At 41.5% G+C, this 24,228-nt stretch overlaps 5 protein-coding genes across 5 annotated transcripts in view; 4 read left to right on the forward strand and 1 right to left on the reverse strand.

The window, feature by feature from the left end:
- Positions 1 to 9,886, forward strand: part of LOC104949657 (phosphatidylinositol 4-phosphate 5-kinase type-1 alpha) — an 11,540-nt gene extending 1,654 nt beyond the window's left edge. Inside the window, exons 2-13 of the mRNA XM_010776052.1 lie at positions 1,614 to 1,761; positions 1,877 to 1,994; positions 2,641 to 2,793; positions 3,987 to 4,286; positions 4,442 to 4,650; positions 4,737 to 4,820; positions 4,964 to 5,012; positions 5,102 to 5,189; positions 6,204 to 6,371; positions 6,522 to 6,741; positions 9,151 to 9,226; positions 9,320 to 9,886. Of these exons, the coding sequence (XP_010774354.1) occupies positions 1,614 to 1,761; positions 1,877 to 1,994; positions 2,641 to 2,793; positions 3,987 to 4,286; positions 4,442 to 4,650; positions 4,737 to 4,820; positions 4,964 to 5,012; positions 5,102 to 5,189; positions 6,204 to 6,371; positions 6,522 to 6,741; positions 9,151 to 9,226; positions 9,320 to 9,325 (1,619 nt within the window). The 3' untranslated portion in view covers positions 9,326 to 9,886. The remainder of the gene's footprint in view (positions 1 to 1,613; positions 1,762 to 1,876; positions 1,995 to 2,640; positions 2,794 to 3,986; positions 4,287 to 4,441; positions 4,651 to 4,736; positions 4,821 to 4,963; positions 5,013 to 5,101; positions 5,190 to 6,203; positions 6,372 to 6,521; positions 6,742 to 9,150; positions 9,227 to 9,319) is intronic.
- Positions 1 to 24,228, forward strand: part of LOC104944757 (serine protease HTRA1B-like) — a 221,043-nt gene that overhangs the window by 111,704 nt on the left and 85,111 nt on the right. The gene's annotated exons all lie outside the window — the stretch shown is intronic.
- Positions 12,297 to 24,228, forward strand: part of psmd4a (proteasome 26S subunit ubiquitin receptor, non-ATPase 4a) — a 50,765-nt gene continuing 38,833 nt past the window's right edge. The window contains exons 1-6 of the mRNA XM_010770313.1: positions 12,297 to 12,390; positions 12,990 to 13,130; positions 13,419 to 13,533; positions 13,690 to 13,776; positions 13,911 to 13,979; positions 14,126 to 14,341. Coding sequence (XP_010768615.1) covers positions 12,365 to 12,390; positions 12,990 to 13,130; positions 13,419 to 13,533; positions 13,690 to 13,776; positions 13,911 to 13,979; positions 14,126 to 14,341 — 654 coding nt within the window. The 5' untranslated portion in view covers positions 12,297 to 12,364. The remainder of the gene's footprint in view (positions 12,391 to 12,989; positions 13,131 to 13,418; positions 13,534 to 13,689; positions 13,777 to 13,910; positions 13,980 to 14,125; positions 14,342 to 24,228) is intronic.
- On the forward strand, positions 15,366 to 17,023 carry aqp10b (aquaporin 10b). Its single transcript, XM_010770305.1, has 4 exons — positions 15,366 to 15,555; positions 16,227 to 16,345; positions 16,452 to 16,669; positions 16,746 to 17,023. Exons 1-4 carry the CDS (start codon positions 15,387 to 15,389, stop codon positions 16,939 to 16,941), a joined length of 702 nt encoding a protein of 233 aa, XP_010768607.1. The 5' UTR covers positions 15,366 to 15,386; the 3' UTR covers positions 16,942 to 17,023.
- On the reverse strand, positions 17,122 to 23,875 carry znf687b (zinc finger protein 687b). The gene is made up of 8 exons (XM_010770292.1): positions 23,586 to 23,875; positions 23,317 to 23,501; positions 22,529 to 22,705; positions 22,255 to 22,417; positions 20,495 to 20,848; positions 19,679 to 19,779; positions 19,392 to 19,479; positions 17,122 to 18,948 (listed from the first exon to the last, which is right to left on the reverse strand). The coding sequence occupies exons 1-8, from the start codon at positions 23,715 to 23,717 to the stop codon at positions 18,331 to 18,333; spliced, it is 1,818 nt and encodes a 605-aa protein (XP_010768594.1). The 5' UTR covers positions 23,718 to 23,875; the 3' UTR covers positions 17,122 to 18,330.

Genomic DNA, 24,228 nt, shown 5'->3' on the forward strand with positions numbered 1-24,228 from the left:
AAAACAGAAACAAAGGGGGGGGTTTTTTTTTCCCCAGGGGGGGGAAACGCTTTTTTCACCGGGAAAATCGGGGGGTTTCAGAGGTTTCTGAAAAAAAGAGTTTTGGGGGCGTTATGTTGCCTTTTTTTTTTTTTTAAGGGGAATACAACTCGCCCTCAAAGACAAAACGGCTTTTCAGGTTGGCCAGAAAAACAGCAACAAAACCAAGAAAACGGCCGTCGCCTGGCATGCTTCTTACGAAGCCACTCCTTCGTTGCCCGGGCGGTGTGTTTGGGATCATTGTCATGCTGAAAGACCCAGCCACGTTTCATCTTCAATGCCCTTGCTGATGGAAGGAGGTTGTCACTCAAAATCTCACGATACATGGCCCCATTCATTCTTTCCTTTACACGGATCAGTCGTCCTGGTCCCTTTGCAGAAAAACAGCCCCAAAGCATGATGTTTCCACCCCCATGTTTCACAGTAGGTATGGTGTTCTTTGGATGCAACTCAGCATTCTTTCTCCTCCAAACACGTCTAGTTGAGTTTTTACCAAAAAGTTCTATTTTGGTTTCATCTGACCATATGACATTCTCCCAATCCTCTTCTGGATCATCTAAATGCTCTCTAGCAAACTTCAGACGGGCCTGGACATGTACTGGCTTAAGCAGGGGGACACGTCTGGCACTGCAGGATTTGAGTCCCTGGCGGCGTAGTGTGTTACTGATGGTAGCCTTTGTTACTTTGGTCCCAGCTCTCTGCAGGTCATTGACTAGTTCCCCCCGTGTGGTTCTGGGATTTTTGCTCACTGTTCTTGTGATCATTTTGACCCCACGGGGTGAGATCTTGCGTGGAGCCCCAGATCGAGGGAGATTATCAGTGGTCTTGTATGTCTTCCATTTTCTAATAATTGCTCCCACAGTTGATTTCTTCACACCAAGCTGCTTACCTATTGCAGATTCAGTCTTCCCAGCCTGGTGCAAGTCTACAATTTTGTTTCTGGTGTCCTTTGACAGCTTTTTGGTCTTGGCCATAGTGGAGGTTGGAGTGTGACTGTTTGAGGTTGTGGACAGGTGTCTTTTATACTGATAACGAGTTCAAACAGGTGCCATTAATACAGTTAACAAGTGGAGGACAGAGGAGGCTCTTAAAGAAGAAGTTACAGGTCTGTGAGAGCCAGAAATCTTATTGTTTGTAGGTGACCAAATACTTATTTTCCACCATAATTTGCAAATAAATTCTTTAAAAATCAGACACTGGATTCTCATTTTGTCTCTCATAGTTGAGAGCGGTGGTGGCGAAGTCGATAGGGACTTGGCTTGGCAACTGGAAGGTCACCAGTTCAAGTCCCGGCAAGACCAAGTGCTACCGAGGTGTCCCTGAGCAAGGCACCGTTCCCTACACTGCTCCCCGGGTGCCGTTCAAAATGGCAGCACACTGCTCCTAACACTAGGATGGGTCAAATGCAGAGAAACAATTTCCCCACGGGGATTAATAAAGTATATCAAACAAAAATTAAAAAAAAATAAACAGGCCTCATCTTTTTAAGTGGGAGAACTTGCACAATTGGTGGCTGACTAAATATTTTTTTGCCTCACTGTATATAGATATATATATTTGTTATTACATGTGAGATTGCTCTTTCTTCCAGACAACATCATCCGCCCTCCAAGGCGCTATCCAGTTAGGCATCACACACACGGTGGGCAGCTTAACTCAGAAACCTGAGAGAGACGTGCTGCTGCAGGACTTTGAAGTGGTCGAAAGCATCTTCTTTCCTAGGCGAGTCTTAAATATTGTGTGGAAGTAATGATGTTTTGTCTGTGCTACATTATTACTTCTTTACCTAACTCTTGATGTAGTCTAATCCTCTGGCTCTTGTGTATTTTTCTGGCAGTGAGGGCAGTAACCTGACACCAGCCCACCACTATGGAGACTTCAGGTTCAAGACATACGCCCCAATGGCCTTCCGCTACTTCAGGGAGATGTTTGGCATCCGGCCTGACGACTACATGGTATTCTTGTTTACTCAGCATCTTATATATTCACAGAAAATGTGCTACATGAACAGTATAGAAAGAGAGATGTGAACTGTGAGAAGAAAGGCGTTATTGAGGAAGTGTAAAGAGTGAAACTGGGGAAGTGTGAAGTAATCGGGTGTTGACACTTAATGTGAAGGTGGAGCTGCGTCTGATGTAAAGGCATGGCTGATCTGTTTTGACTCCCTCCCTCCCCTCCCTCTTTTCTTTTTTTCTTTTCAGTGCACACACAGTATCACTGATATGTTCATCTACACATTCTTATTTTCAGATAGAATAGATACATCAATAAAATAATGTAAATAATAACCAAGGGTGACGCATACAAAGTAATTGATTTTGATAATAGGATAAATATGTTTAAAAGTTGTTAACCAACTATGTGATACAGGGCAGTCACACTGTAAAGGTATCAAATCTCATCCCATCTGATTTCAAGAACCTCAAAGTATCCCTGATCCAGTATTTAAAAGTCTAAACAATTAAACAGCAATGTGTTGCTTTTAGGTTTGATTGTCGGTTTAGTAGAGGGTTACCTTCAGGTTTTATAACGAAAAGATCTGTGAGGAGGTTGGCCAGCTTGTTTCTAACCTCTGAGTCTGTGTTGTTTGTCTGGTTCCAGTACTCTTTGTGTAATGAGTCGCTGATAGAGCTGTCAAACTCCGGAGCCAGTGGATCTCTCTTCTACGTCTCCAGTGATGATGAGTTCATCATCAAGACAGTGCAGCACAAAGAGGCGGAGTTTCTGCAGAAACTGCTTCCAGGATACTTCATGGTAAGATTTGTTGAGTGGCTTTATGTACAAGATGGTATCTGCAGAGAAAAAAAAACTATGGACTGAATCCTACTCAATATACTCTTGTACATTGATCCCTCAAATTCAAAGTATCTTAAATAGAACTTGTGCTGTTACAATTTAACTCTAAGAATGAGAATGAATCAGCAGTTATTTTCATAATCCATTACTCTTAAATCCTAGTCCTTTTTTCATGCAAAGCATTCCATGAACTGGCTGTAGCTCGTTCCATGCAAATTTCACATTTAAAAAAACACCTTTTGGCTTTAGTCTGTTGGTTTGAAAGTATGATAGATTTGAATACATTTCATTTAGAAATACAGTCATATTGTAGACCAATGATCCTGAATTCAGGGGAATTCATCCACACAAAACACACTGGACGCTGCACTAGGTCAGAAACCAGAGGAGACTGTGAAGTCCACCGTAGACGGACCACTTTTGGACAAAATGTCCTCTCCGTTAAAGGCAGCTCATTCTGGAATAGCCTCCCAACTGAGATACGGGATTGTCCCACTCTCAATAGTTTTAAAGGTCAACTCAAAGAATGGTTGAGAAACAAACAGACGTGCAATCACCGCTAAATGCACTTTAACACAGGGGTATCTCCTCTTGCACTTTATGTATCTCTTGTATCTCCTCTTGCACTTTATATGTCGTTGCTGCTACATTGTACTGCCATGTGGTAAATGCTTGTGTGCTGCTCTTGCTCTTTTTGCATATCATGTATTTATTTTTGCTATGTTTATAAATGTCATGTTCTTATATGTGAGGGACTGCGGATGGAAATGAGCTCAAAGCTAAAATCCGGCATATTGTCTTAAGTGTTCATTAATGTGCATTGTCCCTGTTCAAATAAACGATTAGATGAAATGAATGAATCCTTAGAAAAAAGAAACCATTAGATTCTGCTTTAACTGATTTTAAATACTTAGATTTTATTTTTGAAGTAACTCAATCCCCAAATATTACCCCTACATTATTTGATTGTCTGTCTTATTTGCACATTCTAAAATGACACACACCGACTCAAGATTTCTTAACAATGTGGGATGATTTGTTATCTTTTACTCATTTGATTTATAATTTATGTATTATTCAGTTTAGTCAACCATTTCGTTTTTTAATAATTTAAATCGCTTTAAACGTTCTTCTTCTCTGCCATCGTCTAGAACCTGAACCAGAACAAGCGGACCTTATTACCAAAGTTTTACGGCCTGTACTGCGTCCAGGCAGCGGGTAAGAACATCCGCATTGTAGTCATGAACAATCTGCTGCCGAGCTCCGTGCGGATGCACCTCAAGTACGATCTGAAGGGCTCCACCTACAAGAGACGAGCTTCAGCTAAAGAGAGGGAGAAGGCCGTGCCCACATACAAGGACCTGGATTTCATGCAGAACATGCAGGACGGGCTGTTACTGGAGGGGGACAAGTACCATGCTGTTTGCAAGACCCTCCAGAGAGACTGTCTGGTGAGAGAGCCACAGTGATGCCTGCTTAAACATTACACACAAGATCATACACAAATCAGTAATAGAAAAACACATCTGCTTTTTTCCCCCTCATATTCTTCTCTTTCTAATTCATTTGTATTCCCATGTTGGTGTGTTCCTTGATTTCCTTCCAGCTTTTGCAAAGTTTTAAGATTATGGACTACAGCCTTCTGGTGGGAGTCCACAATGTTGATCAGGCGTGTTTAGAGCATGCTGGCGAAGAGGCAGTTGCCGGGGCAGCGGACCAGAGGAGGCCACAGGGTCAGAAGTCCCTCTACAGCACTGCTATCGAGGCCATCCAGGCTGATGTGGGGCGCATGGGATCACAGGACACAGAGGACAAGTGAGTTACTGATTTTCAGTTGCCAGAGAGCGGTCATGTTTACTGAAATGCATTAAATCTAATTGTTTTTGTTTTAATTTGAACAGAACTGGAGGAATCCCAGCACGCAACTCAAAAGGCGAGAGGCAGCTGGTGTATATTGGTATCATTGACATTCTGCAGTCCTATAGGTAAGCACATTTTATTAAGTTTACAAACCCCTCATCCAGTCACTGATTCACTCTCTACACTCTCTTCTATGCTCTCTCTGTGTTAACCCAGGATGTGTTCAGGTGTACTGAGTGTCATCTGGGCTATATGTGTTGTTTTTCAGATTTGTAAAGAGGCTTGAACACTCTTGGAAAGCGCTGGTACACGATGGGGTAAGGTACCACCACTCTTATCAGATAATTGTGTTATAAATGAAAATATTCACAGTACATGTAACCCGTGAATCATTCCTCTTCTGTAGGACACTGTATCGGTTCACAGACCGAGTTTCTACGCGGACCGATTTCACAAGTTCATGTGCAATGTCGTCTTCAGGAAGCTATCTATATGTAAGTAGATTTTTTCACCATCTTAACGATTGCACTGTGATTGGATTTCTCAAACTATTTGTAGATCTGGTCTGGGAAACATTTGGCCACAAATCTTTTATGGTGTAAACGCTAATGTCTCTTGATGCATCGAGACAAGGACGTAGCAGGAAAATACGTCATCAAAACCTCTTGTTTTGTTCCTCCATTCTTATCTCTAGCTGATTCTCAAGTTCCTTGTGAAGTAAAATAATAACAAATAGGCTCTGTAGTCCAAACTAAAATGACAAACTTTTAATTGCTACCATATGATGTTAACACTGCATCACTGCTTCCCATAGGTAACTTAATAACCATCAGATTAGTTCGCTTACACTGGATTTGTGTATGACATCTGAAATGTCAAAAAAGACCATATTGATGTGAGTGCATCAAACATATTTCGCTATTTGGGTTTCATTTTTGGCTGACACGGATCGAGGAGTGTATTACCGCCTCGTCAAAAACAACAATACATTTGGTCTAGGCAAACAGAAATGATATGTTGGATTTGAATGAGATCTGATCACTTGAGATACATGTTGAGACATATTCTAATGCTTGTGAAGTGAAGTACTTCCAGCTGCGGTAGGATCACTAAAGAGGAATGTTAATGCCAGGTGCAAACAAGGTCTGTGTGCACGAGTATGAGCGCTGGAACCCTGCAGTGCAGCACAGATCACAACTGTTGCCATGCAATAAAAGTTTGGGATTCCTGTTGGGAGCTTCCTCCGTGAGACCTATTTCTTGCCTTGGATGCTGATTTAATATCCTGCCAATAGCAAATAATATGGGTCAACATGGATCCCTTTAAGCCATTCAACAAACAAAGTCACAAACATATTATGGAATGTATCTTGGCACCAGGATTGCATTGCCACACCCTGTGCAGCGCCTCTCCTCGTGTCAGTGCACACTCGTGCCCTGACACCAACATTGAGCCCATAATGTCTGAGTTTAGGACTGTTCATTGATCCTTTTCCCTCTTGTATGTAGTGAAGACCTCGCCATCTAAGAAGCGGCGAGCCGTGTCACATGCTCCTCTGAGAAAGCTGGCTGGACCGGGGCCTCCTCTGTCGACTCAAGTGAGCATCAACAGCCAGCACCCTGTTTTCCAAAGTCAAAGCAGCGATGAGACCAAAGAAGAAACCGAAGGAGACAAAGGTAAGAACTGGAAAGAGGAATTGTATGTTTCAGCTGGAGTGCAGAAAACTCATTCTGCTTTGTGCAGATTAAGTCCTCCAGCGTGTCCCAGCATGTGAAGTGCTTCTCTCACAACACAGCAATAACTGTTTTCACTCCCGTTCCACCCAGTCCTCCAGTCAGGTCGTCCTGACCTCCTCCCAAAGACCTTACCGCCCAGCAACGCTGTTGGCAAACCTGCTGAAACCGCCTCCTCCACCTCCTCCACCTCCTTGGGAGACCCTGCTCCAACAAGTCAGCCTCCGCCTCCCTCTGAGGACACATACATGTCGGTGGGAGTGGATTTAAACAACACATCAAGCAAAGACCAGGAGCACAGCACCACCAAGAGGTAAGAGGAAAAATACTCATGAAGATGTTTTTATATGAGAGATCCTCAGCAGGATATTTAAAGGTGTTCGGTACTTACATAGATTATAATAAATATTATAAAATATATAGTCTAAAAGGCAATTATAAAACGTGTGTTTTTCTTATATATAATTTAATTTAAAATAACATTTAAATACTGTTAGTAAGGTTTTTCTTGCAGCTTATTGTCGCAAGCCATCTTCGATTTAATGCAATGTGTGAATGGCCGCTTCTGTAGCAGCTTAAAGCCATGTAGTCTGGTTTAATCGAGTACAGCTTAAATATAATTTGAATTTATTGATTTGAAAAACATTCAAATAATTATGGGTGGGGGATTGGTGGTTGAATTTTCCGCAACTGATTGCTTAGGAGCTTTCACACCAAGTACTTTTCCCAGGAATAGTTCCCGGAACTTAGTTCCCCGGAAATCTTTAGTTCCGGAACTATCTAGTAGATCGCGTTCACACCGGAATAGAGTGGCGAAGTCACGCCCATCTACTTCCGGTCCATGGGACCTTATTTCAGAAAAATTATGCATTGAAGTCAATGAAGAGAGAAAACGTATCTTTCGATCCCGTTTGAATTTAGCCATAAATTACACACATGATGTTTGTCAATCATTTTCATGTCAAAAAAGTCACAGTTTGTCGTAAAACTGTTGAAATATAAGACTATGAAAAATACGCAACTAGAAAGAGTACAAATCCCAGAGTCGCGTAAGTGATGTCATAACTGTTTTCCTCCACTAAGAGATAGCTAAGATCAGCGCCATATATATATATATAATCTATCTATATGGCGCTGGCTAAGATAAGATAACTTTAACAAGATGCCTGTGTGCTTGGTACCAGGTTGTTATCATACCAGCTATTGCTCGTTCTTTCGCTTCCCGTCTGATGAAAGGACCAGGAGTGGCTGGATCAAGTTAGCTACCTAGCTAGTAGCTAGCACGTTAGTTAGCATTACAGCCTTGTCATTTTTTTTTAGCCTTAACATACGTGTATTCATTTTCAGCGTTTCACACAAACAAATGTGTTACTTCACAGTTTAACGGCACATTTTATTTTTTTGACTTTCAAAATTACCTTTTAAATTGATAAACATCATATGTGTAATTCGTGGCACAATTTAAATGGGATCGAAAGATAATCTTTCTCTCTCCATTGACTTCAATACATGTATATGTCAGAAGGGGAGGGACTTTGCCACTCTATAATAACAACTGGATACAGCGTGGGAGGCGGGGCCTCGTTAATTTCCTCTCATTAATGAGAGTTGCTCATTGGCGCATGAAGACAAAATGGCCCAACTCTTGAGAGCAAAATGTCACGAAAGTATTCATATAATCATATAATCCACTCTTATTGTGCATCCATGGGTAAAGGTAAAACTCATGTAGTACTGAACACGTGACATAAACGTGCCGGGCGGTGCAGTCCCTTGGGTTAGATCCGCGTTCATAATGCCGAGGAAAATAACGTTATTAGCACATTTTACAACTTGAGGACCGAATGTTTTTAATAAGGGCTATACAAATGTTCATACTGGGTAGTTTATTTAGTTTAAAAAAAAAAAACGATTTACAGACGTCTCTTTCCCAATGTTAGTCAATGGGAAAAAGTATATCCGGGCCCAGCGACTGATATGGAAGTGTAGTACCGCCGTTTGGTCACAACGAATATTTTCCTCAGAGTCCGGGGCACTTCCTGGGGGCTTGCTAAAAAGGGGCGAAAAGGTTCGCAAAAAAACATTCTAGTTCCAGATCTTTTTGGTGTGAACGCAAAATTCCAGGAACTATCGGAACTACTCCTGGGACAAGTACTCAGGCTCGAAAGCGACTATTCACATGACGCATAATGAATACAGGATGTTCTGTATTGATATTTGTATCACTTGACGGGTCCTGGTATTGAATCTGGTATCATTTCGCCATTACAGCCCAACCCTTGTCGATAATGAACATTTTTACTTGCAGATAAAAAAAAAAAATCTTTATGGTGAATGAGGCATTATCATTTTTTATAAAGTTTTCTGCTTTGGTTTAAGCCTCAAAGACCTTCTTTAAAGGCGTTGTACAAATCCCAACGATCGTACTGTTAATGGCTATGACTATTACACTGGTATACCTGCAGAAATGTCAACTAACCAGAACCTCAGGAAATACGGCGTGTTGAGGAAGTGCAGCGTCTTAAGAAGGGACATCTAAACTTTTAAATAACAACCTAACTAAAAACGAGGAATAGTTTATGTATACTTTTGGAAGTAACTAGAAGGATTTAAGTGAATAACTTTTTATCAGAACAGAAGTTGTAGTTTTGTTGTATATTCGTTTTTCTCACAATGAGTTATATTGTTCAATTTTACTACTCTGCTCCTGTGTTGCTTGCAGAACTCAGATGGAAGAAATCGGTTCTGTGGAGGTCGTCTCACTTCGTGACATTGTTCCTGCTGCAAGCAAATGCTCTGTAAGTTAATAAAATCCTCTGAATCTTGTGACACCTTTAGCTCATTCTGGGTATTTTTCTTTTTTAATTGTGTTCATTGTTTTTGGTTTACAGGTGTAGAAAAATGAACAGAGACAAGCTTGGAAGATGTTATGAGCACAAATGTTACAACCTCTCATTTGGTGAGATTTGAGGTATAGTTATATATCGTTTCAGTGAGACCAAGTGGGATTTTAAATGTTTTTTTGTTTAGTTTTTGCACTTTGATTTCCAAATCTCAACATGGTGTGAGCATGTTAGCGGGTGGTTGTGTCGGACACTAGTGATTGCGGGTACATTAAGGCTATGATGCTTATTGAACACTATTATTCATCTCATTGGAAAGCTTTTTTATGCACAATCAAGGATTATTCTTGGCACCGATGTGCCCATCTCCATTTAGAGTGTAACAAGAGGACTTTGCCTTATTTAAGCAATGTTACCAATTGAATTGTATTCTTTTTTTTTTATTTCTCCTTCTTTGGTGTATAACAAACGCTGTCGCACATCATCATGCATACTTGGATCTGTAAGTGTCTCAAGCCCAGAGTATCATGTATGGCTTGAATGCTTTAACACCAAACCATGTCATATGTGTTTCAGAACACAATTTTAAATAAAAGTTTTAATTTTTTACTGAAATTACTGTATTCATAATGGGTATGCTGCCTTTTTCAAGTCTACTCTTAATGCAAACCATGCTAGAAGAACACGTGGTCCTCAGCTTGCCTTTTCTATTCAACCAGCCATTATAATAACTGACTGTGAATTCTAAATGACTCCTCTCATGTTCAGGTCAAAAGGTTTATTGAAAGCAGTGTTTATACTTATAAACTGTACGATCTGATATCAATTTCAGGCCTAGTGTGTACATGTCCAATGTCCAAATGTGACGCAAGTACTGGTACTCGAATGGCTTTAAACAAAGCACCACAACAAACCCTGAGCTTGGGTCTGTCTCATGAAGCAAGAATAGTGAGTTAGTCAGCTAAATTTAGTGTGGATAAAAGAACTCCTTACATATGGGCTGTGAGCGTGACAATTCCCTTTTCTTACAGGCCCCTTTCTTACAGGAGTTAAAACAAAAACAGCATTTAGTTTAAAGTGTCATGTACACTGTGTGTATGACATTATTACAAATGCAGTACAATCATCTTGTTTTCATTATAATTTATTACATTGGTATTATAATATAATACATGCTTGCAGTACAAGGTGTCCCACTACGTCTCTAAACATGCAGGGCAATGCTAACTTAGATGTACCTGTAGTCTATAAACTATTGTTTCATAGTATTCCTATTTGTTCAGTGTAGTATGAACACATTCTAACACTGCAGCCACTGCACACAAAACTGTTTGTTTCTTTTTGGATGGTGTATGTGTGCGTGCTTGCCGTTTTTATCTTTTTACATTTCATCCACGAGAAAAAAAGTTTGCCGAATGTCATTGGGTGGGATGCAGTGGCCAAAAGGAAATTATCAATATGGTTTCAAAGGAGTTTTTGACTTTGTTGCTGAATACTTCAAACTATAGCACATTTTATAAAGTATTTTTATTTGCAAGTTGGCACTATTTGTGGTCCGATGCTATAAGTGAAAAAAGCTAAGTATAAACTCAACATGGATTATTTAAATTTGAGTAATCTACTTCCAACACCTCTACTAATTATGTCAACCATATATTAAGTATATTTTCAACCTGATTCGTGTTTGACTGTTTTATTATTTTAAGCTTTTTGTATTCCTGTTCCTGCTCTTATATTACAGTGGGACTTCCTATGGTTAATGGTGATAATAATGACGTAAATATAACATTTGTCATCTTTTAATAAAACCATTAAGAAAAATACACAAATTGTTAGTGTAAAGTGTGTTGAGGCTCATAAACTAAAGAATATTTTTGACAGGCCCCAACCAAGGCACAGTTTTAATTTTATTTGTCTTAATTTAACATTGAAAGATGCTTTGACCATGCAACAAAAATCTTTGTTTACATCGTATATATTCCTGAATGATAAAACGATGCATAACATTAAATTAATTGATAATATTCCCACCAACATAAGTTTAAAAAGCATCATTTGGGTTCATTTATACTTCCTGTAAATTATATTTTATTCTGCTGGCTGTTCAATCTGTCAGCCAATTATGTCCCCATATTTAAAGTAAAATTGTTTCTCATTGAATAAACTCCAAATCAGTCGCACATGCAGCCTATGAACCTAACATGTACATAGTTATATGTATTATAGTATTTATTACTGAATGTATTGCTCTGGTGCCTAGAATGTTTATGAATAGTGATAATGGATTTAAAATGTGCCTTTCTATAGCACAGCATGCCTGTATCTAAGGCTGCTTTCTTAAATCATAATGTATTTCTTTCTGTATAATTTGTTAGCTGGTCTTCACTTGCCTTTGAATTATATACAATAAATGTGTGCACACCTATGCAGGAACCACAGCAATGCCTTTTCACAGATTATATATTTACAAGGGATGTACTGTTTTTCTACACTTGTACCTGAAATTATTAAAGAAGGAAATTGTAAAATTGTCTGTTGATTTGTTTGCATTATACAGATCAACCTTAAATCTCTTTCAGTGTTTTGCAGTATGCTATAAATACTGCAAGACAATATAAATGTTGAGGTAGATTTCCATTTTATATTAGCAATTTAATAAACATAACTGGATTGAAATATAAAGAACATAACCAATTTCAATATAATCTTAATATAAACATTGACTTACACATTGTATTGACTTTGGCCTTTTTATCCATGTCTACTCATCTATCTTTCAACCACAAGGCACATCCAAGTTCCCAACAAAACCTACAAACAGGAATTCATAAACAGATATTGAGTGAAATAGAATATATAACGTTGAATTAAAGTGAATATTGAATATGAGATTCACTTGAAAGCTCCAGAAAAGGCTAAAAAGCAGACTTTAAGTTAAAGTTTAATATTATTCTACTTTCTTGTTCATCAACAAATTACTATGTGAAATACAGGTCACAAAGCCCGGCCAATCAGATTCCGTTTTGTTCAGCATTTGTCCAATAGCCTGTGAGCTTGTAAGGCTACGACAGAGAGCAACAAGAAGTTTCCAAAATGGGGCTGGAAAGTACTATGGTCTGGTAAGAACTCTACAAATACCCTTTTTTGTGTGCATTTGTCGTAATGTTTACGGTTCATTCAGCCTTTAATAAATAATTACGCGACTTAGTGGTTTTTTGACCTGTTTTTGAGCAAATGTCCCGTTTAACTGAGCTGATTATCGACCGTTGACGTTTAGCCGGGCTGAGTCATTGTAGCTCAAGTTAGCTGAGATATGCTTAGATTTCAAGTATTTGTTTAGCTGTAACTCATAAAACCACATTGACGAATGCTATTCGTTACAATTGAGTGCTTTCTATCGAAACTGACATCTTCCGTTGATTTGATTGTTGCGACTTATGAGCTAAAACCAATTGCTATCGTTAGCCCACCATGCTAATGCTGGTTTTCTGACGACGCAATTTAACTACATAGTTACCTCCCGGTGAAGACGACGGAGATTTCCACACGGAGCTGACTGTGAAGCGTAATTGAGATGTTTTAACAATGTAAACTAGCCTCTAGGCCTCCCTAGGCTAACTAGCCTGGTCACAGTAGATATGGGAATGACATGTCAGATGCTAGCTGGTGAGCTAAGTAATGCTATAAGAGCAACGTTAAACTGATATTATCTCTGCAGTGTGGACAACAGTGAATACATGAGAAATGGAGACTTTCTACCAACGAGGCTACAGGCTCAACAGGATGCTGTCAACATTGTTTGCCACTCAAAAACAAGAAGCAATCCGGAAAACAATGTGGGCCTCATCACAATGGCAAAGTAAGTAGTTCTCTCAAAATGGTCAAAGTTTGGATGATCATCAAAACGTTATTTTACAAAACAGTTGGTGTACGTTTTTGAGCAGAATTACAAAGTTAAAAAAAGTAATATATGGATGAAAACCCACAGGGCTTACATATATAATGGTCAAAGTTTACAATATTGCACACATACAAATGATATGACTACATTATAGTAATGGCAAAATATCTGAACATTTTTTTTTTAATTGCACATGGCCGATGATTATTATAACTAACCATAGATGTTTGTCATGTTTCCATACAGTAACGCGGAGGTCCTGACAACACTGACTCCAGATTCTGGCCGCATCTTGTCCAAACTCCATGCTATCCAGCCCAAAGGAAACATCTGCTTCTGCGTGGGCATCAGAGTGGCTCATGTGTGTAACTTGAATATGTGTGTCAAACTCAGTAGAAGGAGCTCTATTTATTGCTACTAAATTGGTGGGAAAAAAACAAAAACAAGAAGAGGGGTTTTGGTTTCTGCTGCATCAGTTTTTGAGTACCCATATTTTTGATATGTTTTTCCTGCACAGTTGGCCCTGAAACACAGACAAGGAAAAAACCACAAGATGAGGATCATTGCCTTTGTTGGGAGTCCTGTGGAGGATAATGAAAAAGAAGTGAGTTGGAAGTCTTTATCACATTTTGTGCCAATCCCACACACAAAACTTCCTACCCATTATACATCATATGTTTAACTCTTTTCACACTGTCAATATCACTTCAAATGTTTTTTCCTCATCTCACCCTGCAGCTTGTCAAGTTGGCAAAGCGCTTGAAAAAAGAGAAAGTGAATGTGGATATTATCAACTTTGGAGAGGAGGTAGGAGTTCTGAATGTATCTTCTATTGACAAAGGATAATAACCCACAATATAGCATTTGTATTGATTTCCATTGCTGAAATGTCTTCCCCTTTTTTCTAAATTAAGTTTCAACTGACCTTGTCTGTCTCCTTCTGTTATTTTCAGGAGCTGAACACAGAGAAGCTGACTGCTTTCATCAACACTCTGAATGGGAAGGAGGGGACCGGCTCCCACCTGGTCACCGTCCCTCCGGGGCCCAGCCTGGCTGATGCGCTGCTCTCTTCTCCCATCCTGGCCGGGGAAGGAGGCTCCATGATGGGTCTTGGTGCCAGCGACTTTGAGTTTGGTGTGGATCCCAGTGCTGACCCAGAACTCGCCCTGGTAAGCAACGTTTGGATGCATTTTAACTGCCAGTAAACATTGTACACTACTTATCAGGACAAATATTTGTAAGGAGTAATTGATGATGTATAGTTGTGCAAATAGTGGGGAAATCTATTAGGTACTTGATAAAAGACTAAGCTAACACTAATGTGTGAGATGCTTATTACATATGAATGTGTATCAGCACCTTAGAACTAGTACGAGGTTAGAAACTAAACCACAATTAGGGCTGCTCGATTATGGCAAAAATCATAATATCGATTTATTTGGGTCAATAATTGATATCACGATTATTAGAAACGATTATCCATTAGTCAATGGATAATCGTTTCTAATAATCGTGATATCAATTATTGACCCAAATAAATCGATATTATGATTTTTGCCATAATCGAGCAGCCCTAATTGTGGTTTAGNATCTTAATCTCCCTGAACTATCTGGTACAGAAAATGTCTGCTTCAGTTCCGTCTCCTGCAACAATATTGAGTCATTAAGTCCATGAAGATGGTCCTGACGTCCACTAGAATGGACATTTATAAAAGAGCTGTTATTTCAAAACTTGAATTATTTAATTGCTTTCAGAACTAATTATATAGTTCCTCACATGTTAATAAACAAGAATATATATGATTTTCATGATGAAAATTACAATTATTCAACAATATTTGACTTCTCCTCCTGCTTCTATAACATTTTGTTTTTGGTATGCCAGCCATTTTGGATGAAAAGAAAGAGGAACTTCCCAACATGCAATTTTAACCAATGACATATCACTGGAAAGACCAGGATGTCCTCTGTTCAGTACAACAGGGATTCATAGAGTAGCTCAAAAGAGTCAAAGGAGATGCATGTTAACAAAATGTCCACTACAGTGGACCTTTTCAATGGGCTGGGTCCCAGGAGGTTAAAGGAACTTCTAATGTGCTCCAACAATGTACACATAATGAATGAAATGGAAGACACCATTGGAAACGCTGGGAGTAATCCAGACATTCTATTTTAGTCGATTTCAGGAGACCTACATCTGTTTTTAAATTCTGAATGTCTCAGTCTTCATTCTTTTCCTCCATAGGCGCCCACCTGAACCCTGCTGTCTCTCTGAGCCTGTGTGTTCTGGGCAGACATCCCTGGCTGAAGCTGCCCTTCTACGTCTTCTTCCAGGTGCTCGGAGCCTTTCTGGCTGCTGCCACCGTCGGCCTGCAGTACTACGGTGAGTTCGACCATGATCACTGCAGTCACAATCACACCATCTGCTGAAGAGCACTTTTAAAGGAACCAGAAATGTTCTAAATATACAAGAGGACAGTCCATATTAAAGGAAAAACTGGGCCTTTGTCTTATTGTCAACGTGCATTAGTCCGTCTCTTTTTCTTTTATTAACTTAACAACCATTTCTGTGGCCCAAAGCCCATTCAGAAAAACAGGTCACAAAGATTCCTTCTGCAAAAAAGGAACAATCACTTTCAAAAACAGCTGGGTTATAGTTTCAATCAAGTAATACTAAATGTAGAATAACTTTTACATTTGTTAGGGACTATTGGATTAGGACTTTTAAGAGACTGTCGGTCATTTCAGTGGATTACTATAAACAATACGACTTTGTATCTGGTATATACTAAAACAGATTTAAGTGTACTTTGATTGTTCTGCTCTGAAACACCATTAAGACGCATTAAAAATCTACTTCATTACAATTTGGACATAATATTGATCCCTGAAAAAAGCAGTCATTGACAATTAATTGTACATCAGTACACATTTAGTTACACTGAAAGATAATTATTCAATAAATAGGATTTAATTTTTTAAGTAGCACAACTTCTATGTACTTTAATCATGCTCAAATCTCTCTGGTAATGCTACATGTGTTTGTTTTTACAGATGCCATCCAGACGTACAGCGGAGGAGTGCTGACAGTGACAGGTCCCACTGCCACCGCAGGGATATTCTCCACCTACCCAGCTGACTACCTCAGTGTGTGGGGGGGAGTGGTGGACCAGGTTTGAATCTATCATTCTGCACCTGCTCTAAATATATATATATATATATATATATATACACACATGGTGCCTTTCTTCATGTGTGTAACACTCCCATGTCTTCTAGGTGATCGGCACGGCTGCTCTGCTTCTGTGTGTCCTGGCTCTGGGCGACTGGAGGAACAGCCCCCTCCCTGACGGGGCTCAGCCTGTGCTGGTGGGGGCAGCCGTGTTAGTGATTGGCATCTCCATGGGCTCCAACAGCGGCTACGCCATCAACCCGGCCAGGGATTTCGGGCCTCGACTTTTCACATACATCGCTGGTTGGGGGGTTGATGTTTTTAAGTGAGTAGTTGAGGCCATTCATTTAATCTGTGAAATTTGCCCTCGTTTGACCCACGCGAATGATCTATCTCCACAGGGCTGGAGGCGGGTGGTGGTGGGTGCCCATAGTGGCTCCCTGTGTCGGGGCGCTGCTGGGAACACTGATCTATGAGCTGATGATTGAAGTCCACCACCCCCCCACTGCGGCTGAGCTCCAGACCTCGTGTCTGGAGGTCACTGAGGGCAAGATGGGGCTGGAGTTCGGAGGGCCGGAGTGTGTAAAACCTGCTTAGCCATGATAAAGAGGAGAACAACTGTCATGTGTGCAGTAAATGTTATTTATATTGTGCTTACTAATGAAGCTGTCTTTGTAAATGTCTGACTGTTTTATTTGAATATCTATTCTGGTGCAGATAAATGAAAACAGTCCCATTTGTAAACAGAAATAATCTGTAAACACTGTGTGTGACTCAGATGAAGTCAATTGTCTCTTTTACACATTTATTTTCAAAACAGCACAAAGTGTATGGCAAGCAGACCACAACCATGGAAAAGAAAAAGACATAAGATGTTCCACTATTGAGCTATATAAATATGATATCATGACATATAAAAGATACAAACAAAAGAAGGCCTCCGTCACATGACCATGAAGGCTGCTTTTAAAAACATATAAAATAAATAGTGAGTACAGCAAGCACTGATTCTGTCGATAAAAAAGAACTGTCCCACGAGATAAACGTTTGTATTCATACACATTAAGACAACACAACCCCCGCGCCCTCCCTCCGCTCTGTAATTACAATGTATAGCTACCTCTGGGGGGGAATTATTTTAAACTTTTTTTAAAAGAAAGGGAACAATACAAATACTATACGTATTCACATTATCATAGCAAGTTACTAAAACCAGAATGCTTTCTTTTAGTGTAATATGTATTTACAGGGCTAAACGTACACATATTCTACTGGCAGGACGCCTGACCGCTCTTCTTCTAGCTTGACGATTAACGCACATTATGCACACTACACAGCTTACAGACCTCCAGTAACCCATCTCTAATGACTTCCTTCCTAAATCTCAACATGTCCGACTCACAGAAATACCAATAGCAGTAATGTGTTTCGTATAAATAAATATTATAGCAACATAAAAATCTGGGTTGAATTCTTCAAACACCCCCCCCCCTTTTCATGCGTCTCGAGATCAGTTTTAAACAATAAAAATGATCTCATGCTGGAAATAATGAACATGGACAAACGTATAAAATCACAAACAATGTCAGGTACAAAAATATCGGCACTACAGCTGTCAGGATACAGTGGGGGGGCGGGGCATATGTATATTAGTGTTACATGGAAAACAGGCAAGTGGCTACAGTCAGTGCAGAGTGAAATGGAAGGACAACGTATTGAACACAGTATGGCTGATATATAAATGCTTTCCTCTGGGCCGTTTGAGAGCCTTTCCACTTAGGAGTCTATCACTGGTGTGTGTTCAGTCACATGATCAAACATGCAGTTACAATCGCAAAGAAGAGGTGCCGTAGATTAGAGTAAAACTGTTTATGTGGCTAAAAAAAAACTGCACAGGAAGCAGCTGTTTCTTCTCAGGATTAACATTCATATTCTACATCCTGTCGACTCCTCGTAGATGATCTCCGAGCCCCCCCCTCCCCTCCTCTACTGGGGCTTGTCTGTCTTGTGTGCGGTGAGGAAGGCCATGCCGTGGGTCCTGAAGTGGGTATTGAGGTCCGAGGCCTTGTCGAACCGCCGGCCGCACACCTTGCAGCTCATGTTCCCGTCTCCGTCCTCGCCCTGCGCCTGAGGGGAGCCGTCGGGCGAGCCGTCGGGGGAGCCGTGAGCGCGGGGGGGGCCGCGGTCTGCGTCGCCCTGGTTGTCCCGCACGCGGTGAGCGATGAAGCGGTGCCTGCTGAGGGAGCCCGCCGAGGCGAAGCAGACGCCGCACTGCAGGCACTGGAAGGAGGCGGTGTCTGCGCGGTGCTGGGGGATGTGGCGCTGGAACTCCGGCCCGTCCTCGCTGGAGAAGCCGCAGGGGACGCAGCGGAAAACGTTGTCTTCCTCCTCCAGCTCGTTGGGGGCCAGCGATGTCGATGCAGCGGACTGCCTGGTCCTCTTGGCAGGAGTTGGGGGACCTGAAGGAGCCTCCTCACCCTCCTCTGTGTTCTCTTCCTCGTTTCCCCCCTGGGCTCCAGGTGGCCCCCCCTCCCCGTCCTGCTCCGAGGAGCTGCCGGGCCCCTCCCCCCCTGTCGCTGCTCGCTTCCTGGTCATGGGTCTTTCCTGAGGACACAAGAAGGAAGAGAGAGTAAACATTGTTCTGAATTTATTTTTTGATGAACACCATTGCTGTCTCTAAATTCCACAGTACATAATTAATAAAGACAATTTATACAACAGACACCTAAAACACAATTCAATTATTATTGACTATTTAAGGCAAGTTTATTTATATAGCACCTTTCAACACAAGGCAATTCAAAGTGCTTGCCATCATTTAAGAGAAAAAACATATACTAAACTATAAACTAGAACCTTTTCGTTATATCCACGCTACATTCACATTGTATACTGTGCTACTGTATAAACATATGAAAAGATACTATTTGCAGTTATAATAATAAAGATGATACTGTTTTGCTATAGCAGGAAACGATGCAATATGCATGGTGTAGTGTTGGGAAACGGCTTTATCCTCTTTATGTCCAGAAACCGTCTAAACTCACCTGTCCGTCTGTGGATCTGTGATGGAGCCGGATATGCTTGTCCAGCAGGAACCGACTACCAAAGGTGCGTTTCCCTTCTGTGCAATATCTGAAAAATAATTATGAAGTGTTCAAAAAGCATATAAAAACCTTTTGGACCATAAAATGAGCGACATTTGGGATTTTTTTTAATTCTGATTACAATAGCAGTAGTTCAGATGCATAAACAGTAGATCAGTCAGTGATTTTCTTTTGGCGAAACATTGAAATGATAAAACATGTATTTAATAAAAGCTGAGGCCACTCACTGGCAATGGAAGACCCTCTTGTTGCCCTCATGAATGACTCGCTCGTGACGTCTCAGGCTGGAAGACGTGCTGAACGTGCCTCCACAAATACGACATGGGAACTTAGGAGTTGGCGGCACACACAAAGGCAGATAGAGATAAGATAAAAACTAATTGAGTCTCAGTCAAAGATACTGCAGTGCAGACAGGAAATTAACAGCCTCAAGCCTTCAAGTACCGGTGCTTGTTTTTTCAGCTTTACCCTCCATGATCAGGGTCATTCCTCCTTTCACACAGTACAATTAGCTAGTTCAACTGTTGGTACATTAATCATTGGATTCAATACAGTGGTGCAGAGATAATGTGTTTATGAAAAGCCAACCCTGAAAATAAGAATTTCATGGGGTTCCTCTACAAAAAAAAGCAATGGGATCTTTTCATTGGACCTTGGAATATTGCATGAAATAGGACCATGGCAAACACACATTTTTGATACACACACATTTTGTTCAGTAGGATAATATGTGCATATTAACACCACTTTTGTGCTTTTTGAAAGTGTAAATGCAGTTGACAGGACTACAAAATGATCGTTTGGCTATAAACAAACATAACGGATGGATGGCTGGGGGTCAACCACCGCTAGGCCAAAGGAAGCTAATGTTTGGCGTAATGCTTTATCAACCACCAATTTTAGGAAACAAAGAAGCTTCTGCCATTTACCACTGGGGTGGGTATTTGGCGTATTTAATGTTGTAGAATAAAACAAGAACATTTCTTAATCTTGGATTAACCACAGATATTAATCCGATTAAAATAGAAAATAATTTGCTGTACCTTGCCATGCTCCGTCTTCACGTGACTCAGATAGTCGTCGTTGTCAGTGAAGGTGGTCTGACACTGAGGGCAGGTCCACTCAGTTGGGGCGGGGGGCTGAATGCTGCCCCCCGGGGCGGTCGAGTTACCGCCTGGAGCCTCAAAGTCATCGTCAGCATCGTCATCTTCATCATCTTCCTCCTCCTCTTCCTCCTCCTGGTCCCGACCCCAGTCCTCTCCGTCTGAGTTGTCTGGTTTTCCAGACGATTTGGATTTGAGGACAGAGGAGGCGGACGTGTTGGCGGGGGCCGAGGGGGGGGCCGAGGCGTCGGACTGAGACTCCGTCTGTTTGGCTGATGGGCCTCTGTGAGCCGTCTGAGGGGGACACAGGGGAGTGTGAGAAAACACAGAGCGTACAGAGTATACAGTATACAAAAGGAATTAAACGTAGCTTTAAAGAAACAAACCTACTCCAACTGGCACAAAAAAAACACAAACTTATTTCTGGTACTATGGTGCATTTCCACTACAACACGGAGCTCGCTTTAAGCGTGTCGTGCTGTGCCCGGCCCGTTTTTGGTTGCATTTCCACTTGGCGTAGTTCCGGCTAGCAGGTATTATTTCACAGTTTTTCTGGCCCCATAAAATCGAGGTTCTTTCCGGGCCAACAACCAGGCTGAGAGAATCGCTGGCAAGGGGGCTACAACTACAACAAAATGAACATATTTGACCGTGATTTAATTGTAATACACGTTAAAAAAATTATGCCGAAGTAACAACATACTGATACCGGTTAGTAAAAACCATGAATTAATATTGGGAGGGATGAAACCCTCTTTAATGGTCACACATGCAGAGCACACAGCACACACAGTGACATGCGTTCTCTGCTTTTAACCCATCCTAGTACCAGGAGTCTAGTACTAGGAGCAGCGGGCAGCTATTGCACAGCGCCCGGGGAGCAATGGGAGTGAGGGGGGAAGGGGGTTGTCCGGTGATTTGCTCAAGGGCACCACAGCAGGGCAGGAGGTGAACTGGGACCTCTCCAAGTAGCAGTCCAACCCCCTACTGACTGAGCCACAGCCGGACATGACATGAATTAATGCTTTGACAAGTCTGCAGACAGACGGCAGGCAAAAAACCTTTTAAAATGCGTGTTTTCTAAATGGAGATCGGCTAAGCTAACGCAGTAAATGCTCCGACCGTCCACACTCACAACAACGGCCTATACAGACATAAATAAACCAGCGACTGTATTCGCCATGACACAGACAATCTGTGGTTTGTACTTCTTTAAATGTTGTCTAGTTTCTGAACAGCTATGAGGAGCTGTGAGCTCTGAGTGCTAACAGCTAACGGCTGATGTTGTTTTTCTGTGGTTCTCATTGAAGATGATGTCACGGCTCCGCCTACACTGCGTTACTATAGTTACTGCCCCAGCTACTAAACTGTAATGGAAATGCAGCATAAAGTGAGCCAGTCCTAACAAGACCTAACGAGGCCTAGCCATACCGAGCGAGGCCTAGCGAGGCCCTGTAGTGGAAATGCGCCATAACCGTTCTTGGTATAGAACTTAAGACAAGGCCACTGGGGAGGAACCTTGCTAAGGCCGATACAAGAAATTGCTGAATGCCTTATTTGACACCATATTCACTGTAGAAAGCAACGAATGGGCAACACATAAAGGCGAAAGGCTAATACATGAATTCCAGTGATATTAGGCAGTATCTAATTAACTAACATCTATGATCTGTGGATTGTTTCCTCAATAATAAACACACCTTAATATGCTCCATCATGGATCCTTTCTGGGCGTAGAGCTTGGTGCAGTCAGGACACTTGAACACATGCACTTTTTGCTTGGCTAAGTGAGTGTCAAAGTGCATGTACAGCAGGGGTTTCTGGGTAAACACCGTATCACACATCACACACTTGTAGATCATTCTGCAAAAGAAGAATGAAAAGAAAACTTCAAAATGTGTGGCAACCAAGGTATTTCCACACACATGGGTTGAAGATGACCACGTGTTGTTTTGGTAGAGGGTCTACACGTACTTGGCCTGTCCCCCAGTGAGCGTTGGGTGCTGGGTGCTGATGTGGCTCTGGGCGCTGGGTGCAGACTTGAAGGCCATGGGGCAGCTGGGGCACTTGTGAAAGACCTCGCAATGAGCGGTCTGGATGTGGGACTTGATGGAGTTCAACCCTCCGAACACAACCTGGCAGCTCGAGCACCTGGAGAAGATTATGACACAGAGAATGATGTGTTAGGGTACAACATATTTTAAAGGATGTCTTTGATGTGTATATTCCTAGATGTCCACTATAAACATTTCAAATCAGTAGACATTACTTTTTGTGTCTATTTGCATCTAATTAGGAAAATGGCCAATGCATTGACAAAATGCAGATGCAAATGTGACTTCTTAAACACAAGCCATTTTTATTTCAACTTTGAATCACTGAATAAACATTTTGGACTTTGGCTGTTGTATGACTACTGATTACTGAACATTTTATTTTTGGCAGATCTACAAGAACAGTTCTGGAAAGTGAAGATATATGATTTTCTACTTTCTTAAATAAGAACAAATAATAATACTCTGCTTAAAAACAACTGTTGGTGAAGATAATCAAAGAACAAATTCAGTTTTCAATGCACTCAAGTATTAAGCATCAAGTGTCCCTTTGGTGCTCTGGGTCATCTATAAAAAAGAATAGCCTATGTGAAATAAATAGTCAAGTGATTTACTCTTGTCAAGGCATAGACACGATTTGAAGCTATATTACAAGATCATTTAGAGAAGTATTTAAGGTCTTGATGTTTTTTGGAAGTGTTTCCCCACCTGTATCCGATGCGCCTGGCGAAGTGCAGGCAGGCCTCCTCCAGATGAGTCTGGAAGCTGGCCTGCCGGGCGGTCCCCCCACACTCAGGACAGACATGAGGCGCTCGGTGTTTATGGATCCTCTGGTGGGCCGACACTGCACACGAGTTAGGCAGCATCATGGGGGGCGAGCACTGCGTACACGTCTGAAACAGAAGATAAGAAAATCAAACGGTGATCACCAGTGTTTCTTAACATCAGGTACCAGCGTCATAGCGACAAAGACTCACTGAGTTGGGAGCAGCTCTGATCTGCTGGAAGTGAGTGACCAGCTCCGCCTTGCCAGAGAACTGTGTTTGGCACTCTGGACATTTGAAGCTGTTATACTGCAGCCCCTCGGCCTTCTTGCAGGGCAGGGGCATCAGGGCCTGGGGGCCTTGAGGTGCGCGGCGGACCGTTCGAGGCTGAGCTGCTGCCGGAGAGGAAGCGTCCTTCAGGGGGCTGGAGTTGGCAGAGGCGGCGGGGGTGGCAGAAGAAGAGGAGACTGGAGGAGAGGAGGACGAAGAGGAGAGCACGCCTGGTCAACCAAAGGTGGAGGTCAGGAGAGACAGGTGGGACGTGGTCAATGGAGATGAAACACAAATGAGTGATGAGCTTTTTCATTATTATCAGAACACCTACTTTTTATGGTTCTTCACAATACTCTACACTAGGGCTGTGCAATTAATCGTATTGTAATCTCGATTTTGGCTTGCAACGATTACGAAACAACGTAAATCGAAATAAAACGATTATTTTGCTGCATTCCCTTTCGCACTGATGCTCTCAATTTGTCTTGCGTTATACATCCTGCCCGCGCGTGCGCTGTCACCCCTCCCTAAAAGCCCTCTCGGGGAACATTGCACAGATATCCCTAAATAATTTTCTGACGTT

The sequence above is a fragment of the Notothenia coriiceps genome, unplaced genomic scaffold, assembly GCF_000735185.1.
Source record: "Notothenia coriiceps isolate Sejong01 unplaced genomic scaffold, NC01 NC01_scaffold00000339, whole genome shotgun sequence".
Lineage (NCBI taxonomy): Eukaryota > Metazoa > Chordata > Actinopteri > Perciformes > Nototheniidae > Notothenia > Notothenia coriiceps.